Source organism: Equus przewalskii, chromosome X (assembly GCF_037783145.1).
Source record: "Equus przewalskii isolate Varuska chromosome X, EquPr2, whole genome shotgun sequence".
In the NCBI taxonomy this organism is placed as follows: domain Eukaryota; kingdom Metazoa; phylum Chordata; class Mammalia; order Perissodactyla; family Equidae; genus Equus; species Equus przewalskii.
The window spans coordinates 14,176,225-14,193,141 of NC_091863.1; the positions used below are offsets into that span (position 1 = coordinate 14,176,225).

General features: G+C 34.3%; 1 protein-coding gene across 9 annotated transcripts in view; it reads left to right on the top strand.

The window, feature by feature from the left end:
- The window catches only part of CDKL5 (cyclin dependent kinase like 5), a 202,326-nt gene that overhangs the window by 60,983 nt on the left and 124,426 nt on the right, over nt 1–16,917 (top strand). For all 9 annotated transcript variants that reach the window (XM_070605913.1, XM_070605917.1, XM_070605911.1 and 6 more), the window contains exons 2-3: nt 3,425–3,650; nt 6,772–6,806. In XM_070605913.1, coding sequence (XP_070462014.1) covers nt 3,587–3,650; nt 6,772–6,806 — 99 coding nt within the window. In that variant the 5' untranslated portion in view covers nt 3,425–3,586. The remainder of the gene's footprint in view (nt 1–3,424; nt 3,651–6,771; nt 6,807–16,917) is intronic.

A 16,917-nucleotide genomic window follows, 5' to 3' on the forward strand; every position in this document is an offset into this window, starting at 1 on the left:
ATCTTTTATGTTAAATCCTATGTACCTTTTTTGTTATTGTAAATGTGATTTAAAAAAATTACATTTTCTGTTTCTTATTGATGTTTACAAATGCAGTTGATATTTGTAGATTAAGCATGTATTCAGCTACCTTGCTAACACTTATAATTCTAATAATTTATTTGAAAATTCCTTTGAATTTTTTATGTAGACAATAATATCTATAAATTCTATTTTGCTTCTCTCTTTCCAATCCTATATATTTTCTTCATTTGTTTTTTCTTGTTTTATTGAGCTGGCTAGAACCAACCAGGATAATGTTTAATAGTAATGTTAATCAGTATTAATAGTAGGACTTCTTGTCATGATCTTAATTTTTAATGGGACTGTGTCTAATATTTCACATTTAAGAATGACGTTATAGGTTTTTGTCGGATACTTTTGTCAGGATTTGAACATTTTAAAAGCATTTAATTATGGATATGTTGCTTTTTAGCAAGCTTGTACCAGTTTACATTCCTATCATCAGTGTGTGAAAAGGCACATTTCTTCCTATCAATTCTGATCCACATCACATGGGGTACTCATATTTTTTAAAAAGTTTCAAATTTCATAGGCAGCAAAGAAGATTTCTTTACTGGTTTTGATTTATTGCTTCCTTTTTTTTTTTAAGATTTTATTTTTCCTTTTTCTCTCCAAAGCCCCCTGGTACATAGTTGTATATTTTTAGTTGTGGGTCCTTCTAGTTGTGGCATGTGGGATGCTGCCTCAGCATGGCTTGATGAGCAGTGCCATGTCTGTGACCAGGATCCAAACCCGTGAAACCCTGGGCTGCCGAAGCGGAGCGCGTGAACTTAACCACTCGGCCATGGGGCCAGCCCCATTTTTATTACTTCCTTCTAAACCAATATTTTGTATTGATACAGCTGTTATTCTTAAAGATAGAATAGGTTTTTTTGAAACAAGGAACTTATTTTGAAATAATTTTGGATTTAGGGGAGAGTTGGAAAGATGGTACAAAGAATTTCCTGTTTCATAGACCCTTTACCCAGATTCCCCAAATGTTAACATTTTACCATATTTGCTTTATCATTCTGTCTCTCTTCTCTTCCTCCATACACACATGCATATTTTTTTCTGAACAATTTAGGTTGCAAACTTTCTCTCTAAATGCTTTGGTGTTCTTTCTTCCTTTTTTTGTTAAACTTTTTCGTTTTTGAGGAAGATTGGCCGTGAGCTAACATCTGTTGCCAATCTTCCTCTTTTTTTCCTCCCCAAAGCCCCAGTACATAGTTGTACATCCTAGTTGTAAGTCATTCTAGTGCTTCTATGTGAGATGCCTCCATGGCGTGGCTTAATGAGCAGTGTGTAGCTCCGTGCCCAGGATCCGAACTGGCGAACCCGGGGAAGCTGTGCCAAAGTGGAGCACATGAACTTAACCACAGCCATGGAGCCGGCCCCTGTTAAACTTTTTATTAGATTGTCTTATTCTAGAGATTCTGGGCTGTACTTTATTTATTTAATCAAAATATAATTGACATATAACATTATATTAATTTCAAGTGTACAACATAATGATTCGATATTTGTGTGTATTGTGAAATGATCACCACAATAAATTTAGTTAACATCCATCACCACACATAGTTACCAATTTTTTTCTTGTGACGAGACCTTTTAAGATTTATTCCCTTAGCAACTTTCAAATATGCAATACAGTATTATTAACTATACTCATCATGCTGTACATTGTATCCCTAGGATTTATGCGTTTTATAACTAGAAGTTTGTGCCTTTTGACCACCTTCACCCATTTTGCTATTTCTTAAAACAAGAGCATTGTTTTATATAACCACTGTGCTATTATTAAAGTAAAAAAATTTATCATTGATACAATATTATTATCTAATCTATAGACATTTAAATTTTATTAGTTACCCTTTATAGCAAAAAAATTTTTTTCTTCTCCAGGATCCAATCCAGGATCATGCATTATATTTAGTTATCATGATTCTAAATCTTCTTTTCTGGAACAGTTATTTAGTCGTTCCTTATCTTTCATGCCCTAGACATTTTTAAAGAATACAGGCCAGTTATTTAGTAGAATGTCCCTCAGTTTGGGCTTGTCTGTTGCTGCCTCTGGTTAGATTCAGGTTTTACCTTTTTGGAAATTATACCACAGAAGTGATGTTGTGATGCATCCTATCAGGAGGCATATCATGTTGACTTGTCCTATTATTGATGATGTTAACTCTGATCGCCTAATTAAGGTAGTGTCTGGCAGGATTCTTGACTATGAAATTACTTTTTTTCCCTTCATAATTAAGAGGTATCTTACAGGGAGCTACTTTGAAATTAGATAATATGCTGTTTTCCATCAAACTTTCAATCACTAGTTTTAGCACACATTGATGATACTTGCCTGAAATAATTATTACCATGGTGGTTGCCAAATGGTGATTTTCTAATTGCATCACTACATTTATCATTTGGAATTATACCCTAAAGAAGAGTTTTTCCTTCTCCCTCACTTAGTTAGTAAGGTCTGGTACATTTTTATTTCATTCTTTGGATTATAATCTGCTGCTATCCTTATTAATTTTGCTGTTGAAATATTCCTCATTTGGTCAGTGGAAGTCTCTTTAAGATGACTCCTGTTTCTTTTAGACATGTCCCATCATTCTTTGAGCACTTCCGTACTTTCTGGCACCACAAAAATATATCCTGGGCTCATATTGTAGTTGTTTTCCCTGCCCTAGCTTGGGAATCAGCCATTTCTCCAAGGAACCTGGGAGCCTTTTATTGGCTCAGTAGCTGTGCTCATGGCTATTGGAGTGTCATTGCTTCTAGGCCCCCACAGCAGTCAGAGCTAAGGAGTATATGTTTGTGTGTATGCATATTTGCACACACATTTATATGTATTTGTACATCTCTCTATATTAAGATCTGAGCTTGTATGGGTAACTCTAATTCCAAGCCTTTCCCCTTTTCATATTTGTAACTTCCTTTTATGAGAGTAAGAGACCAAACTTATTATCCACAATATGTTTACTTATTTGTTCAATCCTAGAATACACATAAAGAAGTTTCATATCTCTGTGTAAAAACAGATGTCTAAGTAGATATAATATTTATTTATATTTCTATTTGTCTTTAGCTTGAGGGGAGTATGTAGCTAAAATATTGGTTTCAAAAGTTACCTGGGGTTAATTCTTTTGCCCCTGGCCCCCTTCAGTGTGGTTGTTATTCATTTCAAATACAGTTAGGTACATTTTGTTTGGGTTCCATTTTGGATTCTTTCCTCCTATTATTATTTCTTGCTTTTTTTTTTTTTAAGTAATGAAACATTAACATGGTTTTAAAAGAACTGTACAAAAAGATAGGATAGGTTATTAGAGTACTGAGATAGAAAACTTACGGCTTTTAATTGTGTTTGTTCTTACAGGGAATCAGTTAATGCTTCGCAGTATAACAAATATGTGAAAGTTCCACCAAACTGTGAGAATTTCTTCGGACATTTTTTCGTTCTATTTACTGCACAACTTCATCGAAGTTCTTTTTTTAATGCCATGTTCTGTGGCTTGCATCAAAAGAGGAGTTTGTCTTCATGAAGATTCCTAACATTGGTAATGTGATGAATAAATTTGAGATCCTTGGGGTTGTAGGTGAAGGTAAGTTTAGCTTTCCTTGAGTTTTAAGCAATGTACAGTTATACCTACCACCAAAAAAGTTACTAATTCAGATCCTATTAATTTAACCTATATTCATTCATATATGTGCCTAAGAGTAAAATATTAAAAATAAAATTACTCTTAAACTATTTGGACCTTATTTTCCAGTGGAAATTTAATAGCATTTTAAAACTCTTTAAAGTTTAATAAATCAGGGATTTCTTTTTTTTAAAATTAATTTCACTTTTTCTTTTTACTGTTCCTTTTTTTTGAAGATTGGCCCTGAGCTAGCATCTGTTGCCAGTCTTCCTTTTTTTTCTTTCTTCTTCTCCCCAAGTCCCCTAGTACACTGTTGTATATTCTAGTTGTAGGTCCTTCTAGTTCTGCTGTATGGGACGCCACCTCAGCATGGCTTGATGAGCGGTGCTAGGTCCACGCCCAGATTCTGAACCGGTGAAACCCTGGGCCACTAAAGCAGAGGGCGCAAACTTAACCACTCGGCCACTGGACCAGCCTCTAAATCAGGGATTTCTTAAGGCTGCCTTCATTTCGTTCTTTACATGAGCAATCATTGTTTCTTTAGTCTATAATTTTTTGGTTACAATTTATTTTTATATCAGCTAGGCTTATTTTGAACAACTTAAAATTTCTTTTGTGTAAATTAATTTTTACATAATACGTGGTAAATAAATGAATAAATAACTTCTGTTTGCCTTTGAGAATGGCAAACTGCATTTTATAAATTCTGAGGCATACAATTTGGTCGTATTTTAACATCTCTGAAATCAAGATGTGTGATTTTCTTCCCTAGTAGTGCACAAAATAATGCTTATAATCAATGACTTCATTGATTTGATGAAATATCAAAGTCTTTTTTTTTTTTTTGTAAGTCTTTCTGATTTTTCCTTCTTAGTAATTTTTTTCTCTTGACTTAAAGATAACTTTATGGGGGCCGGCCCCGTGGCCGAGTGGTTAAGTTTGCGTGCTCCGCTATGGCGGCCCAGGGTTTCGCTGGTGTGGATCCTGGGCGCAGACATGGCACCACTCATCAGGCCATGTTGAGGTGGCGTACCACGTGCCACAACTAGAAGGACCCACAACTAAAAAAATATATACAACTATGTACTGGGGGGATTTGGGGAGAAAAAGCAGAAAGGAAAAAAAAAAGCTTGGCAACACTGGTTAGCGCAGGCGCCAATCTTAAAAAAAAAATCTACAGCTAGCAAAAAAAAAAAGATAACTTTATGCAGATTTTGATAAATGATTCTGTTAACAAAGGATAAGTGATTATGATTATGATAGTTTCTTAACATATCTTTAAAGAAAATGTTACAAAAACTTCCTATTTCAGAATTTTCAAATGTGATTTTCAAATTTTCAAACATTTTCAAAATGTGAACAGCAAAGCTGTTCTAGGTTTTAATATTAAGTTGTTAAATCCTTTTCAAGTAAATAGAAACAATTAAAATATTGTCATTATTGGGTGTTTGCTTTAATGTCTGAGATTGAAACCGTATAAAAGGAATGGATCTTTCTTCTTTCACCAGTCAATTCCTTATCCTTTTCTTCATTGATATTAATTATGTAAATAAAACTCATTCTCAATGTCTTATCTACTGTCTGTTTTATAACAGCTACCTTTTTTATTTATTTGTTTTTTGTTTTCAAAAGTATTACAGTTGGAGACTTATACAAAAAGCTACTGACTAGAGAAGGTCAGCTCATTGGATGTAACAGAATTGGAATGTTCCAGATTCTGGGCCTAAGTTTTTCTGGATCATAACTTTATTTTTTTTTAGTATACTCATAGGTGATCATGTTCTCAGGGATTTGCTCAGATTAACTCAAACTACCAGACTGTTATATAAATCAGAATTATCAGTTTAGTTGTAGTCAAACCGAGATTGCTATATATTTTTTCTTTGTAAACTACCTCAGATGCTTTCTGGCTAAGAAAAACATATATATTAAGGAAATTAAAAACTGTCAAGCCCACTCTACATTCCTATAGCCTGTACAGTGTATTTTCATCCCATAGAAAAACTAGCATGGGCAATTAAACGAGGATTGGATGATTGCCTGGTGATTGTGGAGTTAAGTTGGATGGCTGTAATGGCCGGTTCCATCCTAACTGTGATAATAAGATTCATCCATCTCCACCAAAATGAGGGAGACTTGTTCTGGTTCCCTAGACTCTGTTGGAGACACATTTTCCAATTTCATCCCCCTGAAGTCCCCTTCTCATAGATGCATGCAGGCTTTCATTGTCTGTTGATGTCGGTGTTCTTCACAATTTTACAGACCTCAGTTATCATTCATTATGTTTTGATTCTCCTAATTAGGTTTTTCACAGTATGACTTTAACCTCAGTTTCCTGGGTACCTTGCTGTCAACTCTGTGTTCTGCCTCTAGGGAAGTAGTTTATTGGCTAGATATTATGATACATAACCCAAAAGGTAGCGAATCTCATGGAAATATACCAGGGAAAGTGGGCGTGTTTGGCCGTAAATGGCCAGAGTTCCTTGGACTGCTTGTAGCCTGTGCCCTTGATCTGAGTATTTATTTATGGCAAAAATGTAGCAACTCCTACTAGTTATTAATTGGAATGCTGAGGCCTATGCTATTTTACTGATCAGGAAAGACATTCCAGTACTCTAGAAGATGATTCAAATGTCTTCCAGGAGGGAGAACATGGTTGGTAGGCTCTGTGCTTGAGTTTACTATTGGGAAATCATTAGCTCTTACATTTTAAGGTCCCTAGAAGCTTTTGGATTAATTTTTATTTACTTTTAAAGTTCTTATGTCCAAATCTTGTCTCCAGAAATTTTTAGCTTAAATTAAAAAAAAAGTCTCAAGTGAAATTTTCTTTAAAAAGAGAAACATTTAAAAATACTTGTTGGGGAAATAGGTTGCTTATACACTTGGTTTATAAAAAATATATAATAAATATCCATGCTGTCTTTGTATGTGGCTCATTGCTTTATCACTGCAGAATATTGTTACTTTAGGAATCATTATATAACGTATACTGATAACCAATGTAAATATAATAGAGCTTTGATTTTTTCAAGAGCTGTAGTTTGTATATGTGCCCCTAACTGTTTACTTCTTTTTATTATAGGAGCCTATGGAGTTGTACTTAAATGCAGACACAAGGCAAGTACATGGTTTTTAAAAATAAGCAAATATCTGTATGTGTTTAACTATTTTGAAACGAATGTAGTATTCTGTGTGTCTGGGCATATAATTAAAACTTTCTGGCTATGATGGTGATGCTTAATGAAGTAGAATTAATATGTGAACCCAGAAAAAGACGACTACTTTTGGACAAGCTTTATCATGATTGAGTAGTCATTAATTCTTTGCAATCTTGGGTAGTCATTAATTCTTTGCTATTTTTTCAACCAACCTACGTAAAGGTGAAAAGCTGCCTAATAGGAAGAGAGAATAAGTGGTAGAGAAGAAATAAGGTAGTGACAGATTTAATTTGTGTTCAAGTACTTAGAGCAAGGAGGAGTCTCAATCAGTCAGTATTTTTCACGTAGACCAATAATTTAGATTGCTTGAGGAACCTGAATCCAGATTTTGAAGAGTAGTAGGTAGGTGTTCAGTTATGAAATAGGGCTTGATTATGAAATAGTGTATGATTATGATTATTGGCTGTAGTTGATCACCCTTGGACAGCTTTGAAATGAATCTTATTATATAGAAATTTGACTATGATAATAATCGCCAATTATTCAGGGAAGTTATTGCAAGTTTCCATAGCTGTTGCTCAGTAGTGAGCATGTTTTACTTAGAGACTAACTTTAAGATGGTAAGTGTTCAAATATCAAATCATTATGTTGTATACCTGAAACTAATATAATGTTGTATGTCAGTTATACTCAATTAAAAAAAATGGCAAGTGTTGAAACTGTAACATTTTCAACATTAAGTTAAATATCTTTCTGTTATATACCTAGTGCGAATATCTGGCCTCATGCAATTTTGTGTATAATTTCTTAAGACCAAAGTTTAAAATTTTTTGTGATATTTTATAATGATATAATTCACATCTGAGATGAGTTTAGCAATTTGACCCAAGCCATTTAATTTAAACTATCAAATCAATCTATCTGTTTATCTATCTATCATAACATATATGTACAGTCGTATGTGACTTAATGACGGGGATATCTTCTGAGAAATGTGTCGTTAGGCGATTTTGTCATTGTGAGAATATCATAGAGTGTACCTACACAAACCTGGATGGTATAGCCTACTACACACCTAGGCTATATGGTACTCATCTTATCAGACCTCTGTTGTATATGCAGTCCGTTGTTGACTGAAACATTATGTGACGCATGACTGCATGTATAGGTATGTATATACATAAATAAAGATGATATAATTTTTATGTTTGTTTTTTCTTTCCTGTGGTACAAAATATTACATTTTGGATTTAAGGCTTCATGATAGTTGGTGTATCTTGGGGTTTTAGATCACAAATCTCTTACTTTAATTCAATGAATTTTTTATTCTTGAAATTTGATGTTTGAATTATTTTATGTTGGTAATAGTTATCTGAAGATGTCTGCCAGTAAATCCTCAAAAAATGGTTTGATACTATTGATTCTTGATTCAGGTTGATTAAGAATTTAAAATAATATAATCAAAATAAATTTAGCACCTTGAATACCTCATTAAGAAATATTACCACACTTTGAGATTAAACAAATGGAAAGCTCGCTAATGAAATGCAATGCTTTTAATGAGTTGCCTTGAGTTACAATAAATTTCTGAAGCTTTAAAAAAATAAAATTCCTGGGTAGATACTACTCAGGGGAAATAGGTTGTCACTTTCGAAGTTAAATTTGCTTCTTTCATGAATGTAATACCTCCTTTTGTACTATGGCTCTGTTTATATAACATAGCAAATGGAAGCTTCAGTTCTTAATCTTTGAGTTTTAAAACCCGAGAATTTCTGATATGTAATGCAAATCTCTCAACAGTGTTTTCTGTCAGTCTTTGCTGCACTTCTTCCTGTGACCTTTTTCCTCTATATTTTCTTTTGATCCTGTCTAAGCTCTCCTTCTGCCTTTTATGTAAAAATAAAGTTTATTAGTTGAATATATTGTTTTTATCTTTCCTTATGTCTGGTTTACTTGTTTGTCAAAATACACTTGCTACCTGTACTTAGTTCTCATGGTGCACACTGTTGGTACCAGCAAGATGGGCCCAGAATGAAAGTGGATGAGAACAGGCATCTCTGCTTTTGGGAAACCACTCTAAATGTGAACTCTGATTCCTGGTGGCTACGTATAGGGCACTTTGGGTTACAAGGATGAATAAATCCTAGCTTTCTTGCCATTATATGGCTTATGGTCTGTCTGAAGAGATAGAAGAATAGATACTTTAAAATGTAATCCGTGAGATTGCATCTAAAAAAATCTCTTTTTACTGCCCTTCACTATATGGGGGACTCACAGCCCAGCTCTCCAAGTATTGTTGTTTTTTCCTTTCATTCACCTAAAAAGATGTTGGAAGCATAAATTAGTGCCTAACTCAGAGTAATATAAATCTCTTTTTAGAATCTGCAGCTGTTTAGTCATTAGGCTTGTTAGAGGAAATCCTTTTTTCAGCTAGAATCAGACCTCCAGATCTTTACCCCATTATCCAAAAATAGAGAATTTGATGCTTCTGGTAAGATTTACCCTTTAGGACCAAACAAATGGATTACTATGTAATCTCATGTTATAGTTAAAAATGGATATAATCTTCCCTTTTGTATGTATTATATGTAAAATAATCATGCTCATATATTTTACATACCTTTGAAAAATTTAATAAAATGCTTAAAAAATGTATAAATCATGTCTGTGTGATTACATATGCATAGGTCTGTGTGATCACTTATGTGTAAATTTGATCTTTTTGTGAGAAGGTTGGCTGTGGGTGTATATATAATTGAGTAATTCCTAGCATATTGAATATTTGAGCAGGTGTGAAAGGAAGTTTTAATCTGTGTACTGTTGCAAGAAATATAGAGGTCATGTTTATAAACAGATATATCTTGCTTTTGTGAACACAGTACGGTGTTGGGCTATTCCAGGCCAAAGACCATACTTCTTAATTTACTGAAATAAATGCTGCCCAATTACAAAAGAAAGATGTAACCATACTCTCTTTTTGACAGTTTCCATTTATTGTTATATATACACATTGGCGAATATGTGAAAACTCTTAGCACTGACTGTTCAGCTATTTATGGGGCCATATGACTACTTATATTTGGAAGAAGTTCTGGTCGGACTTTACCCTGTAGATATACATTGCTGATTTGCTTTTTATTTGCATGTCTGTTTTGAAGTGCCTATGAGGAACGAGGCATGTTTTACAGCATACTTTTCTTTACAGAAGCCCAAAGTGGTCACCTGTACAATAAAGTAGGGAGAATGGAATAGAGTTGAAATAGGGAGATGCAATTAGAACTGGAGGCAGGAGAAGTGCAGCCAGATAGAGAGAGGTTGGAGGGGGATACTAATTGAGCCTAGGACAGAGAAGTGCTGATTTGTGTACTTCCATTCCTGTGGCTGGGATTGACTTATGAGAAGTTTTTTGTTTGTTTTAAAGTAGTACGTGACATATACTCTTGAGATAGCTAATTATACAAAGCTGTGAACAATCCGGTATTGGGGTACAGCCTATTAAGTATTCAATAAATAATAAAGTTGACTTAAATTACAGAACCGAAAATGAAGGACACTGTAGAGAGCTGTTGCAGAATAGCAGGTCCCTATGGAGGGATTAAAAGTGATCCCAAAGATTGTGGTGAAATGGAAAAGTATTGATATCATTTAACTGACTGAAAAACTTCAAAGAGTATTTAAGTTTGGGGGGAGAAATAATGAGTTTGGCTTTCATAATAGAGAATAAAATGGCAGCAGAATACCAAACCTGGTATTAATAAATACCACACATATTGAGCATCTACCATATGCTAGGCACTCTACTAGATATATTACATTGAATCCCCACAACAACTGTATTCTTATCCCCATTTTACAGATGAGGAAACTGAGTCAGAGAGAGGTTATGTAACAGGGCCAGGGTTATGCAGCTGATAAGAGGTGGAGTCCGGCTTTGATCTGACTCCAGAAATAGCTAACTTGAGCGTGAGATGGAACTGTGAAATGACGTGAAGCTTCCAAGAGGGAGTGCAGAGCAGAGTGCAGTGCATGTTTAAAATGGTCAGATTGAAAGGAGAGGGAGGCAGGCCTCTTTAAAAGCAAAGCAGAAAGACTTTCTAAAAATGGTATTCACCAACAGTGTAAAAATTCATGAAAAGACCCACGATGATAAGGATGGAGGGTTGAGAAAAATCCATTTCGTTTAATGATGCCATTTATTAATGACCTCTTTAAGTGAAATGGTACATTGAATGCCAAATGGCAAGGAGTTAAGGAGAGAGTAGAGAAAAATCTCGATTGTGCCGTTTTTCTCTTTTGAGAGTTGAGAAATTGAGATTGAGAGTAGTAGGAACTAGAGTAGATTTGATTAAATATTTACTAGTCAAGAATACCCATATTTCCCCCTACTGAAAGACATTCTTTGGCTATTTATTATGCTTAATATTCACAATTTGTCTTTGCTACAAGTCTTCATTTTTAGCAAGCATTATACATTTTGAATTAGTGATTCCTTTTTTCTATTTCAGATGAATTTTATTTTTCCACCAAAAGCTGAATGATCATTTGGTTACTTTTTTTTCCTTTAAACCAAACTATTTTAAGAAGATACTTGTGGAAAAGTCGATGAACCATCACCAATATAACAGATTACTTATAGTCTGCCATCTAAAACCACACAGTTATTTTCTACTAAAACAGAATAGCTTTTATTTTTTCAGGGTTTTTTTTCCCACATTAAATAAAACAAATGTTTTTATTTAAGTTTTAGTTTTAAGTTTTACATGTGAATTAAGTTTTTAAAACAAGACTTAAAGAGATGAGTCAACAATGAGAAACTGAATATATGGGATTAATTATATTATTTACTTCATCATTACTTTCCTTATTTAAAAATAAGATGTGGGTTCTTGCTTTTTGTGTGCAAAATTTTTAGCATTTGAAGGAAATTATAGAGAGTTTTGGGGTTTTTAATAAAGATTATAAGAAGCTAGATAATTCAATATTAATTATTTCATCATAATCATTTTTTTTAGTAATTACTGTCTCCTAAATGACATTAATTTACTGCAGGTAATGGAGATTAATAAGATGCCAGTGTTAAACTGGACTTCAGGTCAGGAACAAAGACAGTAGGAATCAAGTAGTCAAGGAAAACATCTCTTACCGAGGCACTCATAGAAACGTTACTTCTGTGTGGTTTCCTCTCTCAACCTGGTTTTTCTTGCTGATCCAGTTAATTGTTGAACAGTCTCTGGAACACTACAAAAGTCTCACTAAAATCATACTTCTTTGTATTATAATATTTTGTATATCCAATTCTGCTAATCTATTGATAGAGGAAGAATACCCATGTTTCTGTGGTCTTGTTTTCAATAAAAGATATAATGGCTTATGTGTCAATTTCCAGGTGAGTCTGAGTTCTTTAGAACTAGAAGAATTTTGGGCTTTTGCAGGCTTTCTGGTTGCCTTTATCCTCGTCATCCTAGTCTGGATTTGTTTTTTAGTAAATGAGATAAGGGAATAGTCATGTTAGAACTAGCTAGTACCAGCTCTGCATTGTCTCTACAGAAGACTTTACCTCATTCATCCTTTTTGCAGTGACTCAGTTTCTAAATGATCATCCCTCCCTTTCCCCAGTCTAGAGGAGGAGTTGGCTGGGGCACCAGATGGACTTTAAAGTCTCCTCCTTTTCTTCTAATCATAAAAACAGAATTAGTTTAAAGAAGAAACTATTCTTTATACAGCTTTTGAAGATGAGTAATTTCATTAGTCTCTGAGAAATGTCTGTGCTTAAGGGATTTATACTAATAGCTCTTTAATGCAACTTTTCTTCAAAACTTCAAGAGCAAAAATGAGTGTGAATAATTTTTCTACACAGGCCTGAAATAAATATTCACGGATAAGATAAGAAAAGGAACTGATTAACAAATGCCCATATAGTGGACACTTTTAAGTAAAGTATAACTGTTTATCAAGTGTTGAAATCAGTGACTGGAAAGTAGCACACAATGATCTATTTCTATATAAAAAGAAATCCAAAAACAGAAAAAGAAACCCAACCCTGAAATACTATTAGAAGCTATAATTCATATTCTACAATGATTTTGAGCTTTACTATTTCTTAATTTAAACGTTTGTTTCATATGTTAAAGCATTTTAATTTAAAAAGTCAAATTAAAAATTTTTTTTCTACCTCCTGTACTTAAAGCACTATATTCTAGGCATGGAATTATAAAGTAAAGTTCAACCAAATATCTGTTTAAGAAAAACCTATTGAGTGCCTACAAAATGTCAGACACTCTACTAGACACTGGCTCTGCAAAAATCAGTAAGATGTAATTCCTATTTTTGAGGAATTTAGTTTAGCATGTATAAATTAACAAATATAAGATCATGTTTTCTTTTGTCAGGAAACTTAAAATGTAGTTTGGAAGAGGTAAATCTGAGAGAAGACTGTAGTTGAAATGGCAGTGTGAAACCTTCTTTCTCATTTTTTTCAATAAATTCTCTATTAAAGACTGCTTAGGAAAAAAACTCATGTTAGTAGTAAAGAAAAAAGAGAAGAAGAAATAAGCATTTCCTAGAACCCCGTAAGAGAACTACCACACAGGTGGGAATAGAATTAGGAGGTAGCACTATTAGCTGATGATGGCTGAATGAGAATGGGGTAGTGAGAACCTTTCTTCACCTCTGAGTGTCAGGGGACCTGGGACTGTAGGTACAGTGTCAATGGATTGTAGAACCTTCCCCAAATGGCACAGCTGACACTTGATCCCTATGGCCCAGGGCATTTCCTTTAAGACTATCATATTACGTGGGCAGGAGAGCCTGCCCTGACATTGTAGATCTGGAGTGGGCAAGCTACTGCCTATGGGCCAAATTTGGCTCGCTGCCCATTTTATAAAGTTTTATTGGAACACAGCCACACTCATTCATTTACGTATTATCCTATGGTTGCTTTGGCACTAAAATGACAGAGTTGAGTAGTTGCAACAGAGACTGTATGACATACAAAGCCTAAAATATTTATTTTGTGGCCCTTAACAGAAAAAGTTTGCTAATTTCTGACGTTGAGCAAGCCATGACTAGGAGAATATGGTGGAAACAGCATAGTGGCCTCAGTGGACCAACAATCTCAATTTCTATTTGTCTCTTTGCCCTTGGTGCACTTGGAGCCTGAGGAATGGAGTTAATAAAGTGTGGGACTTCCACTGAAAATTACTTTCCTTTGAGCTGGACTTGGGTAAATCCTTTGAATGGCTGGAAATTTTTTTGGTTACCTCTTTCACATATCAATTGTCAGAACAGAGAAGTGGCCTTTGCACGGGACTGGGCATACAGAGACACATACAATCTGTTCAGCTTGACTATGTTTTGTCACTGGCCTGAATAAGTCTTTTTTCATCCAAAGATGAGTGCAAAGAAGAAAACAGTCTCCGTGAGACTATGAAAGCTTACTTGAGTTCAAGAGAAGAACGTTCTCAAAAATATGAAGAGTAAAATTCTTTGGAGACAAAGAACTTGAGATACCTTCCTAATGTAATTCAAGTGGACATAAATGAGAAGTTAAGAGGAAAGAGTAATAATTTGTGTTTCAGTACCTCTTAACTTCTAGGCATTCTGCTAGGTGCTTTAGTTTTGTTACTCTTTAAATCCTCATAACAACTATAAAAGAATTATCTTCCTTTTACATGGAGGAAACTAATGCACAAATAGGTTAATTTTCTGAAGGCCATATAAGTTAGTAGGTGGTAGAGCCAGGAATTGAGCCACATTTTAGACTCCTCTTTTTTTTTTAAATGAGGTAAAATTCACATAATATAAAACCAACTGTTTTCAAGTGTACAATTCAGTGGCATTTAGTACATTCACAGTGTTGTACAATCACTACCTCTATCAAGTTCCAAAACATTTTCATCTCCCCAAAAGAAACCCTGTACCCATTAAGTGCTCACTCCCTGTTTCTCCCTCTCCCTTTCCCTGGCAACCACCAATCTGCTTTCTGTGTCTATGGATTTACTTATTCTGAATATTTCATCTAAGTGAACTCATATACAATATGTGACCTTTTGAGTTTGACTTCTTTCACTCAGCATAATGCTTTTGAGATTCATCCACGTTGTAGCCTGTATCAGTACTTTGTTCGTTTTTATGACTGAATAATATTCCATTGTATGCCGATACCACATTTTGTTTATCCACTCATCTGTCAGTGGATGTTTGTATTGTTTCTACCTTTTGACTATAGTGAATAGTGTTGTGAACTTTCATGTACAAATTGGTGTCCTTGTTTTCAGTTCTTTTTGGGTATATACCTAGGAGTGGAAATGCTAAGTAATATGGGAATTCTGTGTTTAACTTTTTGAGGAACCTCAACACTGCTTTCCACAGTGGCTGTACCGTTTTACATTACTGCCAGCGATGTACAAGGGTTCCAATTTCTCCACATCCTTGCCAACACTTGTTTCCTTATTTTTTTTTTTAATTGGAGCCATCCTAGTGGATGTAAAATTTCACATTGTGGTTTTGATTTGCATGACACTAACAATTAGTGATGAGCATCTTTTCATGTGCTCATTGGCCATTTATGTATCTTTTTTTAAGAAAAATGTCTATTCAAGTCCTTTGCCACTTTTTAATTGAGTTTCAACCATTTGATGAAAAGACTTCTTTCTCCATTGGATTGCCTCTGCTTCTTTGTCAAAGATCAACTGTGTTTGTGTTGAGTCTGTTTGGGGGCTCTCTGTTATTCTGTCCCATTGATCTGTGTGTCTGTTCTTCACCAGTACCCTACTTTCTTGATTACTGTAGCTTTATAGTAAGTCTTAAAGTCAGATAGCGTCAGTCGTCCGATTTTGTTTGTCCTTTTCAGAACTGTGTTGGCTATTCTGGATCTTTTGCGTTTCCATATTATCTTTAAAATCAATTTGTTGATATCCACAAAATAGCTTCCCAGGATTGGGATCACATTGAATCTGTAGATCAAGTTGAGAAGAATTGACACCTTAACTATATTGAGTCTTCCAATCTGTCAACACAGAGTATCTCTCCATTTATTTAGATCTTTGATTTCTTTCAACAGAGTTATGTAGTTTTTTGCATACAGATCTTGGAAATATTTTGTTAGATTAGTACTTCCTTTTTTTTCTTTTGGTGATAATGTAAATGATATTGTTTTTAATTTTAATTTCCAATTGTTCAGTGATGATACAAAGGAAAGTGATTGTCTTTTATATATTAACCTTGCATCCTGTTACCTTTCTAGAATTCCTTATTAGTTCCAGGAGTTTTTTTGGGTAGATTCTTTGAGATTTTCTCTGCAGACAATCATGTTGTCTGTGAACAAAATAGTTTTATTTCTTCTTTCCCAATCTGTATATCTTTTCTTGTCTTATTGTATTAGTTATGGCTTTCAGTACAATGTTGGATACAAATGGTGGGAGGGGACATTCTTGTCTTGTTCCTGAGCCTAGTGGGAAGGCATGCAGTTTCTCACCATTAAGTGTGATGTTAGCTGTAGGTTTTTTGTAGATGTCCTTTACCAAGTTGATAAAATTCTCTCTATTCCTAGATTTTTGAGAGTTTTTATCACAAATGGGTGTTGAATTTTGTTAAATACTTTTCTATATCAAGTGATATGATCATGTGCTGTTTCTACTTTAGTCTGTTGATAGTGGTAGATTACATGAATTGATTTTAGAAAATCCCACTTGGTCATGTTGTAAAAGTCTTTTTATACACCGCTGAATTTGATTTGCTAATATTTGTTGAGGATTTCTACATCTATGTTCAAGAGAGATATTCATCTGTAGTTTGCCTGTCTTTTAATGTCTTTATCGGATTTTGATATTAGGGTGATACTGGCTTCATAGAGTGAGTTAGGAAGTATTCCTCTGCTTCTATTTTCTGGAAAAGATTGTAGAGAATTGGTATAATTTCTTCCCTTAAATGTGTGGTAGCATTCACCAGTGAAACCTTCTGGGTTTGGGACTTCTTTTTTGGAAGGTTATTAATTATTGATTGTCTTCCATAGATATAGGCCTATTTAGATTGTCTATTATTCCTTGTGTAAATTTTGGTAGTTTGTGTCT